Raw genomic sequence first — 23,220 nt, 5'->3', positions numbered from 1 at the left:
TTTGATTACCAGTTTTGTATCTTCTTTGTCTATGAAATTAGTATACATGACTACATGTATATAAGAAACACAGATCTTTAATTGTTTAGGGTTAAATACATGAACTAAGAGAAATGCTATAAAAAATAGGTCTGGTATTATAATTATGAGCCATCATAAGATGAAAACAACATTTCTGAGACGAAAATAATCAAAATTAGAAAAAATCTTTATATTTTTATTGTTTTATGATCCATTGGTAAAAATATATTTTAGAATGCATAATTACATAGTTTTGTCCAATATATGATATTTACAGTGTAAAATCACCAGAAAATTTTTGACATGGTGTGCAAGTATGCAATTAAATACATATTGGAATGTTAATAGTAAATATATTAAATGTTGAGAAAAAAAACAGGTGAATAAAAAACTTGAGTTGATAATGTAGACATAAGACAAGAGCAAAAAAAAAATAGTTACTGGTGCTACATGGGTATTACACCTGTAAATGTCCTAATGGTTTGTTATATATTGCTTTAAATTTTCATTTAAAAAAAAAATATTATGTGTACAAACTTGAAAACAGAAAATGGCTGTAATGATCTAGACAAAAACAAAGTCTGGTTTGCATTATAATTAATATATTGCTCCACTTGTCCTTAAATTCTTAACTTTTAAAGCATCTAGCTTAATTTTATATTAAATTAACAAAACAAACCTTAAGAGAAAACTAGAAATAGTATAAAGCCAAGCTCACCTCTCCTCATAGAGAAATAAATGTAACAAAGCCTACTGCTTGCTTTGGGAATCTCCTCATTACAATGCAGATAAAAAAAAAATATAGGTGATTAATAATATTATATGGTTCAGATCATGAAAAAGTTTGAATAAAATTTGAATATGTGATCTGGATACAAAATGGTATGATATATAAATGTCAATATCATGCCACTTATGACTCTCTTAATACTTTATATACATGTTATGAATGTGATCAAATCTGAACTAATGTATCATAAAAACTATCATACTTATTGCCAAATTATATGTGCATGAAACTTTAACTGTATAATGTCTCTTGAAAAATTTTATTACATGTGCACTACATGCTATAGTTAACTCCCAGTAAGGAATCTGAGAAATACTGATGAATATCTTAGTTCTATTTTATAACTTTGATTCCAACAACAATCTTTAATAAAGTGTACAAAAGGTATTTTTAAATCTATAAGTAATTGAAATATGAGAATACAAAATGGCACTTAATTATTTTATCTAAGTATAGCCATAACTCTATATCGGAAGGGTTAAATCAACACATAAGTTTTATACTCTAATAATTACCATTAAAAGCAGGTTGACATGACTGTTAAAGAATGTGTGAAGCCTTGTCATATGACTAGCTCATCTTTACAAGATCTAGAGTTTACAGAATTATGGCTATTCTTAAAGCTTATTTATATATACAATATATTTACAGTTATCCTTTGATATGTATAAAATCCATTTACAAATATGTACAAGAAACAATACCAAATAAGATTATACAAAAGATTCACTCTTTTTGTCCGATCCATTAGCCCCTGACATTGGTTGTGCAGGCATAGGTGGGGGTGGGAAGACTGATCCAGAGCTAGAAATACTTGGAGCATTGTCTCTTGACGACACATGTGACCTTGGCGGTCCTGAATAATAACTTGCTGGTGGCAACCGTTGTGGTGCAGGGTAAACAGATTTCATTGGTGGCAGGTAAGCTGAGCCACTAGCCTGACTTGGAGCCACCTTTTCATCAAACTCTATACCTTCTGGTTCTTTCTTGTCTGGCTTTCTCCTTATATCTGTGGCTTTTATGAACATGATCATTCCTGCAAATGCTGATGCAAAACCACTCATGACATTACATCCAAAAGAAAATGACAGATAATTCAACCAAGGTCTTGGCATCCATGATCCGTCACGAGATTTCTCAGCAAATACAAGGGAGACAATTAACACCAAACCACCTGGAAAGAAAATTACCTTGAATTAATTCAAATACTCCTTTTAATACATGTACTTACAGCAACTTAGGGGTTCAATTCTAAGTATTTGTATTCCATACATTTAATCATAGAAAATTATTATCATGGTTAACTTATATAGGCAAACATTGTAATGCATTTGAAAACATACAAAAAAATATTTCTAATCCTTCATTTTCAAACTTTTACTTTTTTATCCTCTGTATTTTTTATTTTCATATTTGTAATATTGCAATTAGAAAAATCCATCTCCTTCTGAGTTTTTTTCTCCAGACTTTTCTTGTGAGTCACTTTTATCTTCATTTGGCATACTTCATTTATTTACATTTACATCTCTTGGAATACTCTTATTAATTACTGTGTTTGCACAATATAAACTGACCTTTCTTTGAAAGAATTTTCAAGGAGAAAAACTAAAAAAACTAAATTATTATGACATCTTGAAAGGCTATTTTAGCTTTTTTGGGATGAAGGCAAAAAAAGATAGCCTTGTAAGATTTCTTAATTATCTGGACAAGTCACTAATATCAACCATGTGTGGCATCTCAAAAATATATGTCTTGATTTGTTTATGATATCCTTTCTTCATTTAAATACAGTGCATATATACAAATGTAGCTACTACATTGTACTAGAATGGAAGAGTACAATACATGTATATGGTAATTACATTGTGTAAGCCCAGATTTCTTTATAATATACAAATATCCAGAGATAAATACCTTTTTTTCTGATATACATGTACTAGTAGTAATTTTGGGGCCCTTTATAGCTTGTTGTTCGGTGTGAGCCAAGGCTCCGTGTTGAAGGCTGTACTTTAACCTATAATGGTTTACTTTTTAAATTGTTATTTGGATGGAGAGTTGTCTCATTGGCACTCACACCACATCTTCATATATCTATGTACTAGCTATTACTGTATAACAAAACCCTTCAGTTTCATTTTTACATTTGCATACTATATAAATCTAGTAAATAAGAAACTTACCTGCAGCAAACAACAGAATGCTACTGAGGAAAAATAACTTTGGTCTTCTGTTGTCATAGAAATGTGATCCATACATATCACATATGTAAGCTGTAAGTATGGCTAATGCTCCCAAGTTACACAGTAATGTGAATATTACCAAGGCTTGTACTGCTCGGAACCACGCTGAAGAAAGATAATTCAAAAGATTGCATTTTTTTAGCTAGTAGAATATATTTTCAGGATAACATTTATCCTGTTTATGTTTAATTCTTTATCATGTTTATAGACAAACAAAAAAAGTACAAAGGATTGAAACAATTTTACAATGCCAAATTTATTTGAAAGTCTGTATTTATCTTAGAAAATTTTAGATTGGTTTGTTGTGTCTTTTATATTTTACTTAGTTGTGTTTGTGCTTCCAGCAAACCACAGTTGACTAACGTAAGCCATATCAAATTAATTTTATTTTGCATATTATCATGCTTATGTTGTGCTGTTCTAGTCCCTCGGTTAGCGAGGGTTGAAAGCTCACAAATTTGTGCAGGAGTTTCTCGCTGGATTGAGCCCCTATTGATGGCCCTCGACTTTTTGGTTCGGTGTGGTCTCTTTGATACATTCCCTATTTCTATTCTCCATTTTATTAACCCCACACATTCTAAATGTAAAATTGTACCTGTCCCAAGAGTGCCTGTTATTTTATAAAAGCTGCAAGTTTCTTTCTTTCATATTCCTTTATTGTATTTACACACATATAGCATAATTGGGGCCTTTGGTTTAAAAAAATTTAACTGGTCTTAAACTCTTATTTTTTTCAAATTTTGTCATGTTACTGATGTTTGGGCTTTTTAAACTGTCTATATAGATGCAGCATATATATGTGTTTTGCTCAGTGTTCTGATTGTGGAAGGGTGTACTATACATGTACATCATCATAAGTCTACATGTCCTGAGAAAGATATAATTTTTATTTCAGCTGCCATACATACAAAAATGTACAGAGAAATCCATTATGCTTTTTTTATGCAATTAAATGTTAGAATTCAACACTTTTATTAAAAAAAAAGATTTCAACACTACTAGTTACAGGTGTAATATGATAAATAAGATAAATTCTGCATAATTTTTTGAAAGGTGCAAATTTAACAAATATATATATAGTTATTAAATGATATATTTTGGGGGAAATCAATGGTGGTACCGTATTCCACCTACATTTTTTGTTTATATACAAGGTGCAATTATTCTAATAAGGAAAATTATCAAGCCAATAAAATTCATATAATTAACTGTACCTGATATAAATTTTATTGACCTGATAAATTCTGTATTAGGACAATTGCATACAGTGTAACACATTTATCCTAATTTTGCTACATGTAACTTAACACCTATTATTTGCTTATTTCCATGATAAATTCTGTATTAGGAAATTACTCCCTATGTAAAACAATGTTATCCTAATTTTTTTATTGACACCATTTCAATATGATTTGACTGTTCACACTAGTTAGCATTTTTTTAATCAATCCAAATAAATTGAATCACAAGTTCAAATTTCATACTGGAATTCCTTCAGTTTTGATTACTTTTGAAACAAAAAACTGTAGCAAGGAAGATACAACTTTGAACATGTTGAAGAAATTCTGTGGTTTCTGAAAAGAAAAATCAACAGCAGAAAAAGACCCAGATTTTACAAATTTGGGCAATGACGAAGAATTTTTTTTCCCTTTTGATATTAATGCAAAGTTTTGTTAACAGAGAGATATGGATTAAAAATCGAACCAACGATATGCAGTGATGTTACATGTATATGTATATATATATGTAATTACATGTTTTGTTTTATCACAAAATATTTAAGTAAATTATTTTCGTTATAATCATTCTAATTTCAACCCATCTTTGTGTTCACATTGAAAGTTCGATCAGTTTACTTGAGAAATCTGCTTTTGGTGTTTTTGTTAAGACCCATTGAAGATCTTTTCAAAAATGTTTACATTTTAGCCCTAAAATAGATTTTAAGTAAACTGATCTACATGTACATGTAGTTTGTATTGATCTAAATGTCCTACATGTCCTAGTGTGAATGGGATCTTAGACTAGGATCAAACTTGCACATGAAATGCAAGTTTAGTTGATGTTTCAACTTCCAATGCTGGTAATATTTTTTTTCGTGATATTTTTCAAAATTCTGACACAAGAAGAATAAATAAATAAGGGAGCTACCTTTTGATTTTTATGGGGGGGGGGGGGGGGACTAGGATGAAATTTGAAAAAAATAGGCAGGACAGGAGTTTTGTGTAAAAAAAAAGGAAGGATGAGCAATTTGGTAAAAAAAAAAGGCAGGATGACAATTTGTGTAAAAAAAGTCAGGATAAACTAGTAAAAAAAAGGCAGGACCGAATAGAGTAAAAAATAAAAAGGAAGGACAGAGATTACAACTAAAAAAAAAAGCAGGACAAAAATTTTCATCCCCCCCCCGCCCCCATAAAAATCAAATGGTAGCTCCCTATGGTTTATTTAGAGTCGGCATGGTATATAAAAATAGACAAACATAAGCTCTAATGAGATTTTAAACAACATACAATAATCATTTCCTGGTTTGGATACTTCGATTATCTCCCTTTAACATTGTTTATCTGTTTTACCTTAATTACAGGTAATTCTGTTTATCTGTCAAACTTACGTGGCATTATCAAATCATAAACATCTTCAAAGAATGTAGAATGTATCCACCAACATCCAACGTAGGATCTCATGGAAGGATCGTAAGGCTTCACCCATCCTGATAAACAAATATGCCACAATCCGACATTCGCCAAGGGACTGTGAACTCGACTCCAAGATTTATACCAATATGGCGATGCGAAGGCAATGAAAACAAACAAGAAAGCTGCAATTCCTAAAACATACGCAGCCCAGAACATCCATCCTCTGGGTCTTCCAACTCCAGCATTAGAATTCGTTCTCCCAGACGCCATTTTTGTTGTGATTCACCTGAGTTCAAATTGTTTTTACCTGTACGGACTGGTTCTCGTTTTAACTGTTTCGTTAAGAACAGTCGGAATTGGGTACCAGACATTTTTAAAAATAAATACACAATTCGTGTATTCTCGATACAATAGTTATTTCTTCGTGCAACCAGAAAGGCCGAGTTGTTCCGATTGATAAATACATGCGCAAACAATTAATAGCTTTTACAAAAAGCTTACCGTTTGTTAAATTATCTGTGTTTTCATATTTAGTTTCATCCATCTACGTCTTTTGCATAATAATTTATTTGAATCACATAATTTGGAATGGAAAACTGAAATTTAGGGCAATCAGTCTTTCTTTGAAATCATTCAGGAAATTGGCCGAAAATCGTTGTCTGTTTTTTTCCGGTTCTTTGCAGTATTAAGTGCCAAAATTTTGTCAAAGTTTTAAATATAATTATATTTGTATAAAAATATAATTTTAATATCGGCATATTTCTTCCATTTTTTTCACCCATTCATTACATGAATCAAGGAGTAAGATTTTACTATACAAATCCTTGCATGAATCATCGAAGTTTTTACACCTCTGACTCAAAATCATAAAACGGTGAATTGTGTCCCGACGAATATAGGGTACCACGATTTCCCGAGAAATACGAGAAAAACGTAATATCCCCAATACAAACTGATATATCCCGAGAAAAAAGATTTTTAATGGTGTAATAGGTGTAACTGTTGTACTGCTTATAAATTAGTGCAACAGCATACAGTAATAAGATTTAAGGCGTTCATATTTAATAAAAGTACACGCAATTTTCAGAAAATCGATTTGTTTTATATCTTGTATCTTGTTACACTAATGACTGGACCGAATAACAGGACTTCATTTCTCAAAGGATTTGAAATAAACAAAATGGAAGTTTTTAACGACCTTGACTGGCTATACAGCCCTTGCACGGTCGGTTTAAAATATAATTAGATTTTATCATTTTATATATCGATAAAAGGTGGTATGGGTGTCTTCCTCCATCTTGGATTGTAAAAAAAAAACCAACAAAGGTCCAGATTTTCTATCAAGATAGCAAAATTTGATGCAGGAATGCAGATATGTAATGTGAATTTTCATTTAAAAGAACCAATTGATAAGAATAAAACTTAAAATAAATATTAATATTTTTGCAAATCTTGATTATTTTTTATTGTGTAAATTTTTTTTTTAAACAAATGGCATTTTAAGCCGGACATAATGTACGTGACCCTATCTTTTCTTTTGATATTCCCAAAGCATTGTCTGAAAGCTATCTTTTCCTAAAGTATTTAACAATTCTATCATTTTGTTTAGTTTCTAATCACAAAATGGTGTTTTTCCTGTATAATCCATACAAAATGTGTCATTTTGTCTCGTACTGAAGCTTGAGAAAATGCACAGTGACCTATCATTATTATTATATTTTTCAACATATATCAATAGATACTACGTTTTGGCAAATATTAACAAATTCTATCATTTTTATTTTAGACTCCCATACCACCTTAAAAAGAAAATATAGATTTTTTTACAAACTTTAGAAAACGTGTCTCGTCCTGAAGCTTGAGAAAATGCACAGTGACCTATCAATATTATTATATTTTCAACATATACCAATAGATACTACGTTTTGGCAAAGTATGAACAAATTCTATCATTTTTATTTTAGACTCCCATACCACCTTAAAAAGAAAATATAGATTTTGTTTACAAACTTTAGAAAACGTGTCTCGTCCTGAAGCTTGAGAAAATGCACAGTGACCTATCATTATTATTATATTTTTCAACATATATCAATAGATACTACGTTTTGGCAAATTATGAACAACTTCTATCATTTTTATTATAGACTCCCATACCACCTTAAAAAGAAAATATAGATTTTTTTTCAAAATTTAAAAAATGGTGACCTGACCAACGCTGAGAATGACAGGACCAACCTCGACAATGACAGGACCAAATAAAAATGCCAATACTTTTTCAAAGGAATTATCTTAGATTTGAAAAATAAAAGAAGATTTCGTCTTTCAATACATAAATTTTATTAAAAAAAATATATAGATTTTTTTCAAAAACTTGCGAAAACGTGATATGACAATCTGACTGACAGAACCAACCTCGACAATAATTTTTTTGGGGGATATCACGTTTTTCTTGTATTTCTCAGAAATCGTGGTACCGGCGAATATGAGTACCCCGCTCTACAAGTTTAAAGGTAATACAAAAACACAAAAAAAAGGGTACATTTCTGAGTCACTTGCCTTTTTACTCGGCTTTTCCATGTTTCCGTAAATACCCAGTCTTGTTTAGATTTAGGCTATTGTTCTTTTTTTTAAATGGTGATGTCGAAGTACAATTTGAAATAGTAAATATTTGTCTAAAAGACAGATCTGACCGCGGCGACCCGCCAAAAACAGTTATTAACATTCAGTTTAAATAGTGGAAAATATAAAGCCGAACAATTTATATTCTTCTAAAATTCACATTCTTTATGTAACTCATCAAAGATACCAGGATTAAAAAAATGTAAGACTCGTCAAAATGACGCTTGAATAGTTCGAAGTTATAGAGCATTAAACATTTCGAAATGATTATTTTTTTTCGTTTAAATCAAGGGTGTTGATACATACAAGACCAAATAAAACAAGTTGTCTGAGAAATCTATGATTTGATTTCTATACTAACAATGAAAATTACAGCTCAATTAATTTTTCTGAATTGTCATGACTAATCATATAAATTTTGCAAACGACATAGCCTTGTGGTGACATCCCATTAGTCCGAAAACCATTATTCCGACAGCCCATTACTCCGACAGCCTATTATTCCGACAACCCATGACTCCGACAGCCCACTATTCCGACAGCCCATTACTCCGACAGTCCACTATTCCGACAACCCATTACTCCGACAGCCCATTATTCCGACGATGCATTTTTCTTAGGTGTATGGGAAAATTTTCTCTAAAAAGACCAACTCCGTTCTATGTTATATTTGTGGTTGTCCGTTTTGATCCCAATTATTCTTTCCATGCGGGATATAAGTCTCAGTATACTGGAGTTGATACACATGCTTATTGCAACTGCCCAGTCCTTAACCTGGTCCCTCTTTCGTTTCACGTGTCTGGGTATTTTATTTTTCTTTACATTTCATCGTTTGTGTGTCCACTCTCAGTCTGTGCTGTTCTAGTTCGCTGTGTTTTTTGTGTGTGTCTTGCTCTACCTTCTTTCATTAGATCTTCGGTTACCCCCTTTCGCGTATCAGGGGAGTGAGGTTTCATGTCGTCAGTCAAATTGAGAAAAACAAAGAGACAAATACATACCCAGATCCTTAAAAAATAAGATGACAAATAGGACGAAATATGTGCTCAGAAAAGATTAGCAATTCAAATTACGAATACGGTATCATGTTCGGGAATGTGAATCCACGAAATACGGAGACAGTACACAGCACTTCCAAAAGTCAGAGAGTTGACACTCAATTTATTTGTAGTGATAACAATTTTATATCCCGAGCTTATTTCAAAATCTAGAAAAATTTGCCTCTTGTATATGGTTGAAGGAAGTGCAGGACTGATGATTTACAACAAAACTTATTAGGAAAAACTAAATTTAATATGACGGACATGAACATTTCGGCAACTTTTATTTTCAAAAATATTCATGAGGAAAAGTGATATCGGGTCGGTGACTGTTTATGGCATAGAAATATACAGTCAACGTATTTTGACTACTTAAATCGAACGAGTGCCGTATAAAAGACAATAACAACTAGTAAAAAATCTAAGACAATGTGTGACATTCTTGTCTTGCTTGTGTCTTTCTCAAATTGTCTAATTGTAAAAAAATTACTACATTATGTGCTTTGTGCTAAACTTGACACTTATTTTTCATTAAAAGGTTGTTTTCAAGGAGAAAAATATTTAGATATTATCTATTTTAAGAAAGGAAGTTCATATGTTAATTAAGAATTGAAAATGCCAGATATTCAAAGAACCGTATTATACAGCTGATAAAGTTGAGGATGAGAGTTATTTTTCAATCGAATGCTCACACTATCAAAATTTGAGGGAGGAACTCTCTCAGCATATTCAGTCTAGCACATGCCAGTACTTTGAAAAGTTAGATAAATATGATAAATGTGCTAGTTGTTTTTTTTTCTATTTTGTTTTGGCTGCGAATGTGACAGGCTTACGGTGTTATAAAGATAATTATATCATATCACTATGATATATGTATTGTAAAGTCTTACTGTTGACCCAATCATTATACCGTCGCTTTGCAAAAGTGGGAACATACTGTTTTACCTCTGTCTGTCCGTCCATTCAACCGTCCACTCGTCAGTTCGTCCGTCCGTCCCATGAATATTTTCGTTGCATCTTTTTTCAAGAACGACATAACAAGGATTCCTGAAAGGTTAATTGAAGTCGGCTACATCGTGTGATACGTTTTCAGATTCATTACTCAACAAATTCCGGTTTACCGAACACTTGTCACATGACAGCCAAGTAGAAATTTTTTGTCATATATTTCACAGGAACTACAATACAATGATTTCTGAAATTTGGTTTCAAGGTTTATTTAAGTCAATTGTACGGTGTGAGGCTTTTTAAGATTTACAACTCAACATTGAAGTATTTGTGCGGGGGCATCACCAGTAGCTCGCACCATCACTGGTTGTTCTTGCTTTATATGCTGTTTATATACCCTTTAATTTGGAAAATGAAATAATATTTTCTGTTCTTTGCTATTTACAGATTTCGAATTGAGTGTATAGAAAGTATTCGAACTACCTCAGCCTTATGTTATATATACTTAATACTTATTTCTTAAAATATATTATTACATATCTACACGTAATAATACAGACAGACAAGTTTTATTTTACCCTGATATCCTAATACTTGACTTTATAAGTGTCGGACTTATGGGTTGTCGGAGTATTGGTCTGTCGGTGCCATGGGTTGTCGGACTATTGGGGTGTCGGACTAATGGGTTGTCGGACCAATGGGCTGTCGGACTAATGGACTGTCGGAATAATGGCGTGTAACCATCCTTGTTACATAGCAAACTTTTGTTATCTGATTGTGCTTACCGACCTGATAATTCAGGACGTTTTAATTTAATTGATTTTTTATATTCAGTTTGGTCGGCACTTAAAGTAACCGAAACGTTTGTTTCCCCACTGTCACAGGTTAGGGAGATTGAGCGCTCACAAATCTATCCTTGACACCTCCACATATTATGTGCCTGTGGTCAAACAGATGACAAAACATTCTGAATCCAGATTCCCCCTGCCTTATAGTGGTAAATTTTGAAAATATACTTTGATTGTTACCGTCGAAAACCCATATTCACCTTGAATTTAAATGGCTGCTTCCTAACTGTTTTTAGTTTATCATTATATAGTAGAATCAGGTTGTAGAGTTTTTTTGTATTGAATTGTTTGAAGTTTTGTCAATTACTTATTTGATAGTATACATGTGTTTTGATCATTGCTGAATGCTCATACACTGACCTAGCTGTTCATGCATTTGATAACATTTTTGTTCTAGGGCCCCCGATCAATATACTACTCTAGTTGTCTTAATAAACAAAATCTCCTTCTAGACTTACAAAATGTAAATATGATCCATCAACTAAGAAAAACATAAAACAAAACACACATTTTTCCTGTTTGAATGGTTTTACACTAGTCTTTTTTGGGAAGCCTTTGTAGTTGTTGTTCGGTGTGAGCCAATTCACCGTACTTTGACCTCAGTCTGGGATCCTGGTTCATTGCTCAACGGGGTAGTTTATCGGGCAAAATTTGACCTATAATGGTTTATTTAATTTTTAACAAGTAGTGATTTGGATGGAGAGCTTTCTCAATGGCACTCATACCACATCTTCTTATTTCAAATTATTTGTTATTTTCCTTTCCAGAGTGCAACAATTGCACAAAACTGCCTTCATTAATATACATCACCAAAGAAGATTTATCAGTCAAGTTATTTTTATATTTATTATGGACAACACGACGGAAGAAGAACTGCTTACCATACGTCAGCTCCAGTCACGTGACCTAATATAAGGCTTCAAAAAGAGGTTTGTGCCGGTTGATCTACATGACTTTTGTAGCTGTTAATTTCTTTTATTTTGTGATAATTCATTTTTAAATGTATGTGATATTAATACTTTGTTTTTATAAAACATATATACTAAGAAACTTTGTTTTTGAATATATATATCTTTGAATAATGTTCCGATGGTCGTTACATTTGTCTCATGCAGTTAGACAATTAAGATACATGTATTAATCCGCCAGTGTATGCTGAATATCACCTTATAACACATTGACGAGCATAGCCCGACAAGTCTTAAATTGCAATGAAACCTCTAAGCTCGATCAACCTTGTACCTGTAGTGAAATATATGGATAAACTCGACGGGCCTTCTTTGTCATGAAACCGATGGATAAGCCCGACGAGCCTTACTTTGCTTCCTGTTTAAAAAAAAACATCCCAAAATTTCCTTTTCTAATATAGATTTATTTAAGTTAAGTGTAAATCATTAGAAAGGACGGGGGCAACACAATACTAGTATATGGATCGTCCTGTTGTGATATTTAAGCATTAGCACTAACCACGATACATACCATAATGAACGGGTTACTTTAGCACAGAAGGACTCAAAGTGATCACCATATTCCAACCGAATCTTTCTTACAAACATAGTAAATGTACGTATTGTTATGCGTTTACTTTTCTACATTGGCTAGAAATATAGGGGGAGGGTTGAGATCTCATAAACATGTTTAACCCCGCCGCATTTTTGCGCCTGTCCCAAGTCAGGAGCCTCTGGTCTTTGTTAGTCTTGTATTATTTTAATTTTAGTTTCTTGTGTACAATTTGGAAATTAGTATGGCGTTCATTATCACTGAACTAGTATATATTTGTTAAGGAGCCCGCTGAAGGACACCTTCGGGTGCGGGAATTTCTCGTTACATTGAAGACCTGTTGGTGACCTTCCGCTGTTGTTTTTTCTATGGTCGGGTTGTTGTCTCTTTGATACATTCCCCATTTCCATTCTCAATTTTATAGTGTTATAAAATATTGTTTAATTTGTACTCCAAGAACTGGAATGTCAGTAACTGCCAGTAGTCCTTTGTTCATTTATGTATCATTTTCATTCTGCTTAGTATCTTTTGTTACCTATCCTGACATCGGACTCAGACTTATTTTAAACTGAGTAACTGAGTTTTACTGTGTCTATTGCTATATGCGTTTCTTTATTTTACATTGGCTAGAGGAAAAGGAGAAGGTTGAGATCTCACAATCTTGTTTAACCCGCCGCATTTTTGCGCATGTCCCAAATCAGGACCCACTGTCCTTTGTTATGTAAAAGAAGATGTGGTATGATTGCCAATGAGTGTAGTCTTGCATTTGAAAAAAAAATAGTTCATTTATTTGGAGTTAAGTGTTCCATTTTTACTGAGCTAGTACAAAATCTTCTTAAGGGCCAGCTGAGAACCACCTGCGGGTACGTAATTTTCTCTCTGCGTTGAAGACCTATTGTTGGTTTTCGAATGTTTGGTCTTTGGTTCGGTTGTTTTCTTTTTGACATATTCCCAATTTTCATTCACAATTTTATTGAATGTTTCTAGTTTAATTTTTACGTTATTGACTCCTTTGCGTAGACCTCGCATTATTATGACATCGTTTATCGAGTCATACTCAATAGGAACCATGATTTACTTCTTAGAGTAAATGAGGTAATTTTTCGTAATTATAAGAACATCACAATTTCTATGATGCTTTATTATTTACAATTTATACAGATGTCGTAACAAGTGTAGACATACAGAAAGCTGAATATACAGACCATACAGGCCATGTACAAATACAGACCATACAGGCCATGTACAAATACAGACCATACAGGCCATGTACAAATACATTTCATTTTTTATCTAATCAATTCTTTATAGACATATACAAACACAACCAGAAATCATATTAAGACACTAATATAGTCGATTAACAGGTCTAACTTCGAATCGGTAGTCTTTTCTGTTGTCTCCTTCTATTCCTTTACTTTGTCAAAACTCGCCAGTTTTTTAATGAGAAAAATTATCACAAAAATACACTTATGCGCACTTTGTATCAATTCAAACACCCAGAATTAAAATATAAAAATAGAATAGAAAGGTATATCAAATATCTTCTACTTGACATAATAACATCTTTGGAGTATATATTCAGCTTTTTAAAAACTGCTTTTATATGTTGAGTTTGCCAGTGAAATTCGTCATCCAGAAAATATTCCGACCAACATTGGTATAAATTTGGTATATCTATTATGATCTAGTATATATACGAATAATATCTGTAAAAGAAAGTAAATTCATTTACCTATATATATCTAATTGTTTTCTATAGTTCATTTTTTATTTTGTTTTATTATTAATCTTCTAATGTAGACCTTGAAAAAGCTGAATATACAAATACATTTCATTGGTTTTTATCCAATCAATTCTTTATAGACATATACAAACACAACCAGAAACCATATTAAGACACTAGTATAGTCGAATACAAACACAACCAGATATCATATTAAGACACTAGTATAGTCGAATACAAACACAACCAGAAATCATATTAAGACACTTTTATATTGTCGAATACAAACACAACCAGAAATCATATTAAGACACTAGTATAGTCGAATAACAGGTCTAACTTCGAATCGGTAGTCTTTTCTGTTTAATTCCTGTATTTTGTCCAAATTCGCCATTTTTAAAAATGAGAAAACAGCTTCATACGCATATAAAAAAGGAGAAGTGTTATGACTGCCAATGAGACTATCTATCGAAGTTTAAATCAAGTGAATGTAAGAAATTATAGACAACATTACGGCCTTCGACAATGAGAAAAAAGCTCCGACATAAAAAGAAAGAAAAGGAAACAATGCAATAGAAAAAACTGACCGCATATTTCCTAGCAAAATAAATTATGCAAAACAAATTTGACAGACATGAACCAACGACAACCACTGAACTGCAGGCTCCTGACTTAGGACAGACACATAAAGAAAATGGCAGGATTAAACATGGTTGTGAGCGTTTAACCCTTCTCAATCCTGGGACAATGACGTAACAACACAACATATGATAAGAAGTATAAAATAAGTTATATTTATATCGTTTTCTTATTTAATCCAAGAGAGAGCTTCGCTGACTGAGGGGCAAAAGTAGTTATTCTGTTGTAGCACTATCTTGTCAATTCTAAGTGAAGATCACACCAGTTATAGATGAAGATCACACCAGTTATAGGTGAAGATCACACCAGTTATAGGTGAAGATCAGACCAGTTATAGGTGAAGATCACACCATTTATAGATGAAGATCACACCAGTTATAGGTGAAGATCACACCAGTTATAGGTGAAGATCAGACCAGTTATAGGTGAAGATCACACCAGTTTTAGGTGAAGATCACACCAGTTATAGGTGAAGATCACACCAGTTATAGGTTAAGATCACACCAGTTATAGGTGAAGATCACACCAGTTTTAGGTGAAGATCACACCAGTTATAGGTGAAGATCAGACCAGTTATAGGTGAAGATCACACCAGTTTTAGGTGATATTCATGTTGCTGAGTCTTTCGTTTTCCATGTTTTGTTTTGTTTTGTGTACTGTTTGTCTTTTTGTCGGTTTTATTATTTTTGGCTTAGTCTACGCGAAAAAAACTCATTGGTGTTACATTAAGAATGGAAATGGGGAATGTGTCAACAACCCGACCATAGAACAGACAACAGCCGAAAGCCACTAATGGGACTTTAATGTAGCGAGGAACTCCTGCACCCGGAGGCGTCCTTCAGCTAGCCCCTAAACAAATATGTTTACTAGTTCAGTATCATTTCATGAAAAGACGACTTAAAACATTGATAACTTATTGGAATAACGCAAGTACCTGTTTATTTACATGGTCATTTCTGGTCTTGTTTCGACATTCAAATCTGCAATTTAAAAAAACACATCTGTGTGAATATGTGATAAGATTCAAACTTTATTATTGTTAATCTAAATTCAAATGTCGAATATGTTGTGACAGATTCTAAATGTTGTGACAGATCCTAAACGAGATAATGTGAGACGGCTGTTTTTACTTTATTGTTCTGTGGATTTGAAGCATTCTATACTTTCTATTTTATCAAGCATTTGGTGTAAACGTAGCTGGTTATCTTTTTTTTTGTGTTGTTCAAACTATTTTTGCTGTTCAAGAAACACTTGTCGAGTGCCCGGTAATACTCGCAAATTATCTCGGTCGTATGGCGATTTAGAGCTTGACAAGTTGAAAAGCCAATATTATTCGAGAGTTGACTGAAGTTTACAGAATAGACTACTGGGTGAAAATATAATGAATAAAGAGAAACTAACATAAAAAAATAAAGAATAGAGTAAAAACTGACCTAAAAAATAAAGATTAAAGAAAACCGACATAAAAAATGAAGAAAAGAAAAAAATAAAGAATAAAGAAAAACTGAAATAAAAGGAGAGAATGGAGAATAGAGAATAATAGACAACAAATAAAAAGAATATAGAACATTGGCTTTAAAATAATGACTACAGAAATGGCGGACTCCATCTAGACCCTCATAGTCTATTGGGCCATTCGGGTATGGATAGTAAACCCCATATTGACAGAAACAAGTGTCTGTGTCATATTGGGTGGATGGTCTTTCATGGAGAAAATTGACTTATCAGAATTTTTTTAAAGCAAGGGGTGTGCCCATCAGAAATTTAATTCTGTCATAAATACAATACAAGATAATGTATGATACGAAATTGTCTAGATACCAAAGCACCCCTAAGATCTAACAAAGGCATTTTTATAACCCCTCAGATGTACTGTTTTTACCCTGCAAACTATTTACTGCTGCAACATCATCAGAAGTTGTTTTTTTGTGTATAATTGATCATGTCAGATGAAAATACCCCAAATTACACCCTCTTAGATGTACAAATTTTACACCCCTCAAAAAGAACCATCTACCCCCCTTTAGCAGACATTAATTGGAATGGCCCATAGTTCAAGACAATTGGAATATCTCAAGTGAGATCAGTACACTTTAATTATCTGTAGATTATTTTGGATATTTTGTCGTCTGGTCGTTGTATCATTGACGTACACCGTAAGTATTTACTAGTATTCATATGAATACCAAACAGAGCATAAGGTCCTTAATCCTCTTCAATTTCGAAGTTAATTTTTGCTTTAACTTTTATTATCCAAGCGTCACTGATATGTCTAGTGTACAGATGAATCTCGGATAAGTCTTGTGTAGATGAAACTCGGATATGGCAGTGTATACAATCTTTAAGTCTTCGATGATAATTTGTGTCTTAATCATATTTGACTACTAAGAGGGTTTTGCCGTGTGAATGAACGATGAATCATATTTGTGACAAAACAAACTTACTTCCCCCTTGTCACCTTTTTGTCCTTTTCTCCCTTTCCTCCCTGTAAAATAAACAGAAGGCAGTTCATACCAAAGTCAACATTTAAATAAAGTATATACTAGTACTGATATAAACGATAAACTCGTCAAACGATAAAATATATTAAAAAAAAACCAAACATAAATGTCAATTATAAAAAATGTGTAGTATAAATGATATATACAAGTCTAAATTGAAAACAACGTTCCAACCTATGATTGCGTTGAATAAAAACCGCATTTTTTATACGTGCGCATGTTAAACATATTTCGTTGAAGATGGGTCTCAATACAGCACAAACAACATTTCCAAAAGACCAATAAATTGAAAAAAGTATAAATTTACAAAACGCATTTGACTATCAATATAAGGAAGTAATATTTAATATAACATGTAACTATTTTTCATTAACCACAATATTTGTAAACGAAATATTTTCAGCACTATTGAAGCAAGATTTTTCATTTTCATTAAAGCAAGGGACTAATTATTCATTTTCACAACTATATTTATGATGTTCGAAAGCATACAATTTTAAAATGATTTGTTTATTATAAATAATACATGTATAGTCAAGTTATTATGTACCATTTAATCAGAATTAATCCTCCTTCTCTGCAAAAACGAATCTGCCTAAAAACATAGTATTAAAGTTTTTGCTGTAACTAGCCTGTTTTAAAAGTATTGGCAAACATTTCTTTGAAGGGTTTTGGAGCCACTGTAGGCCCAAGAAACTATAGAACAAATGATGCAAAATCATGCTTTCTGGCTGTTCCGAAGACCCTTTCATAATCTATGTTTTGTGGTTATTTTTTGACAATAATTTGGTCTCAAAGCCAAACGTATAAATTCTGTGTAAGACTTAAGTTTCTAGGGACAACATTAAAAACCAATGTGCTTGATAAAGCACAAATGGAATTCACATAGTTAAGTCTGTGACTGCTGATTTTTTCCAAACTCATGATCAAGTTCATAACAAAACTACTAGACTAAAAAAGGGAATGCAACACTAACAGATTACAGAAGGGCAATCAATGAACAAAAGACAAATAAATAAGAAACATTGATAAAAAAAAAAACAGGGCTACGTCTGAGGGAAAACACTGAGAACTTGCTTCTTACAAAAAGTAAAATCACAAAAATACTGAACTTAGAGGAAAATCAATTCGGAAAGTCCATAATCACATGGCAAAATCAAATAACAAAACGCATCAAAAACGAAGAACTGTCATATTCCTGACTTGGTACAGCCATTTTAAAATGTAGAAAATGGTGGATTAAACCTGGTTCCATAGCGCCAACCCTCCCACCCCAATGCAAGCGGCACTCTCCGTGAACACAATTTGATATGGAGACCAGTGTTTGGATTTGAAATTTCCTACATGAGGCATTTGCCTCAATGTAGTTACGGCCCTGCTAAAATAAAAGTGCGGTAAGGTTTCCTGAGACAATATACCTCAAGTTAATGGGACAATATACCTCAAGGTAATGGGACAATATACCTCAAGTTAAATGAAAACAATTTTCAGACATTTCAAGTATATCTAAACAATATTTCAGTATACATTTGTTATTAAAAAAATTAGGAAGTGTTTCCTGATTTTTATTGGGGAAAAAGATGAATTTATGAAAAATGGTTCCATCTCAAAATTTCGATTAGACCTGCTCAGTTATTTATTTTCAATACATTGCAGGTCAGGTAATTTATTTTTTTTCAAACTACTACAGTAGTACCACAGAACAAACTATTTATTTTTGTTATTATCAAGGCTGAGTTATTTTTTTTTTCAAAATCCTCCTCCCCCCCCCCCCCCCCCCCCCGAACATCAAATTGTCGTCTTCCTTAATCAAATGGTTTATGTAAGTCCCATATCACCAAGATTTTTGTCTTGTCTGTCTGATATGTTAATATCAAATGACCTTGCCCTCGGGTTCTGGTTCTCAAACCAAAGCATTCAGATGGCATCATTTCTTTTAGAAAGCATTATAGTACGAAGTCAGATGTTGCACCGCTACATAACAGGTAGACAGCCACATGGACTTTCTCCTTGACCTCTACAAAGGGTGAACCGGTAACACTAGGTAACTGGTTCCTCAATCACAGACGATTGGACATCCTCAATCTCTGACAAATGAATATTATAGAGTCTACAGTCTTAGACAATTGGATATAAAAGGATCCTCAGTCTCAGCCAATTGGATATAAAAGGGTCCTCAGTCTCAGACAATTGGATATAAAAGGGTCCTCAGTCTCAGACAATTGGATATAAAAGGGTCCTCAGTCTCAGACAATTGGATATAAAAGGGTTCTCAGTCTCAGACAATTGGATATAAAAGGCTCCACAGTCTCAGACAATTGGATATAAAAGGGTCCTCATTTTCAGACAATTGGATATAAAAGAGTCCTCACTCTCAGACAATTGGATATAAAAGGGTCCTCATTTTCAGACAATTGGATATAAAAGAGTCCTCAGTCTCAGACAATTGGATATAAAAGTGTCCTCAGTCTCAGACAATTGGATATAAAAGGGTTCTCAGTCTCTGACAATTGGATATAAAAGGCTCCACAGTCTCAGACAATTTGATATAAAAGGGTCCTCACTCTCAGACAATTGGATATAAAAGGGTCCTCACTCTCAGACAATTGGATATAAAAGGGTCCTCATTTTCAGACAATTGGATATAAAAGAGTCCTCAGTCTCAGACAATTGGATATAAAAGGGTCCACAGTCTCAGACAATTGGATATAAAAGGGTCCTCACTCTCAGACAATTGGATATAAAAGGGTCCTCATTTTCAGACAATTGGATATAAAAGGGTCCTCAGTCTCAGACAATTGGATATAAAAGAGTCCTCAGTCTCAGACAATTGGATATAAAAGGGTCCTCAGTCTCAGACAATTGGATATAAAAGGGTCCTCAGTCTCAGACAATTGGATATAAAAGGGTCCTCAGTCTCAGACAAGTGAAAATTATAGGGTCCACATTCTCAAACAATTGAATATAATAATGTTCACAGTGTCAGACAATTGGATATAAGGGCGTTTTTCAATAAAAACGCATTTTCTTGTCCCAGCCACTTTAAAACAATGTGTTAGATCTTTGCAAGTAATTTTTTATGCAGTCAGTACATTGCATTAGATTTAACTTTTTTAAGCAAATAAACAGTTTATTTTTTAGAGGGATTGATAAGATATTGACTCCTGAATGGTCCAAAACAACTAAAATGACATGTCCCAAGACCGCCTGTTCAACATTCTTACTCTAAAATATCGTAAAAAAATGAAGAAATAAATGTTTGTTTTTTTACTTTACGTAAGTTCTTTAATAATTCAAAAGTATGTTCAGAGCCAACATATTTTAATAAACAGCTTTCAGTATAGATTTTTTTAATTCCAGAAGGTGTGTCCCTCACAAAATGTCCACTACGAAACGAAGTCATTAAAATTTGCCAAAAAACAGTTTTATAAAATCAATGTAATTGTTGTTTGCAAGAGATATAAACATTAGGGTCTTACAAAAGAAGTGATGCTTTTATAACGGCAATTAAATTGTTGGTAAGAAAAATTGAGCACATCAAATGGACCAGAGTGATACCGTATTTTTGATAATGTCCACTACGAAACGGGTCAAATCTCCTTCAGTACCTGGTTTTAAAATTATGAAAAAAATATCAGTGTACAGCTTGACAAATGTTTTGATGAATACAATCAGTCTTGTTACTATTGCAATATAGGGATTGTAGGGGAAAATAAAACAGGCGAATACGTCCCTTACGAAACGGTCCCCTACGAAACAAGTATGGGAGAAAAACGTTTCGTAGTGGACACTACCACTACCATGCAGTCTTTTTTTAATCTTTTTTCAATTATATTCGTGAAAAACAAATAACAAGGGTTAGTTAGTTTCATGTAATTCTTGTTATTATTAACATATAATAGGGTTGATGTCAACTACGAAACTTTTTGTCCACTACGAAACGGTTTTGTCTACTACAAAACGCATCAAAATGTCCACTACGTAACATGAGTTGAACCTTCATACGTGAAGAACTCTTCTAATCTTTATCGATAAAAATGGTTTTCCAATTCAGAAAAAAATGATATTTTTCTAGTATTTAAAGTTAAACAAACTGGAATGTCTATAGGAAACATTTAAAATTGCAAAATATATGTGTGTTTAGAAGAAGTTTCGTTTTGTCCCCTACGAAACAGTACACAAATTATGAAAATAATGTCATTTACAGAATATTTAAGATTGCACTTTTTGTTTACAAACAGGTTTATTATAGAGGTATTCAAAATAACTCTTGAAATAGAAATTTAAGACAAGTTGATTTTCCATTTTTTTAGGTCTGAAATATACTCTTTTATTGAAAAACGCCCATTAAAGGGTCCACAGTCTCAGAAAATTGGATATAATAGGGTCCTCAGTCTCAGACAATTGGATATAAAAGGGTCCTCAGTCTCAGACAAGTGAAAATTATAGGGCCCACATTCTCAGAGAATTAGATATTATAATTATTTATAAGGTCCCCAATCTCAGACAATTGGACGATAGGGTCCACATTCTCAGACAAATGAATATACCAGTAATAGGGTCCATCAGTCTCAGACAAGTGGATATTAAAGCGTCATCAGTCTCAGACAAGTGGATATTACAGGGTCATCAGTCTCAGACAAGTGGATATTATAAAGTCCCCAGTCTCTGGCAAATGGATACAATAGGGTTCTCAGTCTCAGATAAAGTCAACAGTCTCTGGCAATTGATTATTATAAGGTCCACAGTCTCAGACAATTGAAGTTATAGGGTCCACAGTCTCAGACAATTGAATTTATAGGGTTCACATTCTCAGACAATTGAAGTTATAGGGTCCACATTCTCAGACAATTGAATTTATAGGGTTCACATTCTCAGACAATTGAAGTTATAGGGTTCACAGTCTCAGACAATTGAAGTTATAGTGTTCACAGTCTCAGACAATTGAAGTTATAGTGTTCACAGTCTCAAACAATTGAAGTTATAGTGTTCACAGTCTCAGACAATTGAAGTTATAGGGTTCACAATCTCAGACAATCGAAGTTATAGGGTTCACAGTCTCAGACAATTGAAGTTATAGGGTTCACATTCTCAGACAATTGGAGTTATAGGGTTCACATTCTCAGACAATTGAAGTTATAGGGTTCACATTCTCAGACAATTGGAGTTATAGGGTTCACATTCTCAGACAATTGGAGTTATAGGGTTCACATTCTCAGACAATTGGATAGTATACTAGGGTCCTCAGTCTCAGACAATTGGTTTATTAAAGGCTCTTCAATATATCTACCAATTATTGAATATAATAGGGTCCTCTGTCTCAGACAATAAAATATCAAAGGGTCCTTAGTCTCAGACAATTGAATATTATAGGGTCCTCTGTATCAGACAATTAATTATTATAGGGTCCTCAGTATCAGACAATCAAATATCAAAGGGTCCACAGTCTCAGACAATTGAATATTATAGGGTCCTCTGTATCAGACAATCAAATATTATAGGGTCCTCTGTATCAGACGATTGAATATTATAGGGTCCTCTGTATCAGACAATCAAATATTATAGGGTCCTCTGTATCAGACAATCAAATATTACAGGGTCCTCTGTATCAGACAATCAAATATTACAGGGTCCTCTGTATCAGACAATCAAATATTATAGGGTCCTCTGTATCAGACAATCAAATATTATAGGGTCCTCTGTATCAGACAATCAAAT

General features: G+C 33.0%; 2 protein-coding genes across 2 annotated transcripts in view; both read right to left on the bottom strand.

Annotated features, from left to right (window-relative positions):
• Positions 1-203: 203 nt before the first annotated feature.
• On the bottom strand, positions 204-6,010 carry LOC134691206 (uncharacterized). Its single transcript, XM_063551539.1, has 3 exons — positions 5,660-6,010; positions 2,992-3,156; positions 204-1,985 (listed from the first exon to the last, which is right to left on the bottom strand). The coding sequence occupies exons 1-3, from the start codon at positions 5,952-5,954 to the stop codon at positions 1,525-1,527; spliced, it is 921 nt and encodes a 306-aa protein (XP_063407609.1). The 5' UTR covers positions 5,955-6,010; the 3' UTR covers positions 204-1,524.
• A 7,900-nt stretch (positions 6,011-13,910) lies between these two features.
• LOC134690423 (collagen alpha-1(IV) chain-like) overlaps positions 13,911-23,220 on the bottom strand; it is an 11,667-nt gene continuing 2,357 nt past the window's right edge. Inside the window, exons 2-4 of the mRNA XM_063550392.1 lie at positions 17,446-17,486; positions 15,936-15,981; positions 13,911-14,345 (exon numbers count right to left, since the gene is read on the bottom strand). Coding sequence (XP_063406462.1) covers positions 15,976-15,981; positions 17,446-17,486 — 47 coding nt within the window. The 3' untranslated portion in view covers positions 13,911-14,345; positions 15,936-15,975. The remainder of the gene's footprint in view (positions 14,346-15,935; positions 15,982-17,445; positions 17,487-23,220) is intronic.

Source organism: Mytilus trossulus, chromosome 11 (assembly GCF_036588685.1).
Source record: "Mytilus trossulus isolate FHL-02 chromosome 11, PNRI_Mtr1.1.1.hap1, whole genome shotgun sequence".
NCBI lineage: Eukaryota > Metazoa > Mollusca > Bivalvia > Mytilida > Mytilidae > Mytilus > Mytilus trossulus.
The sequence above is the reverse complement of the archived record's forward strand: the minus strand, read 5'-3'. Positions and strand labels throughout refer to the sequence as shown.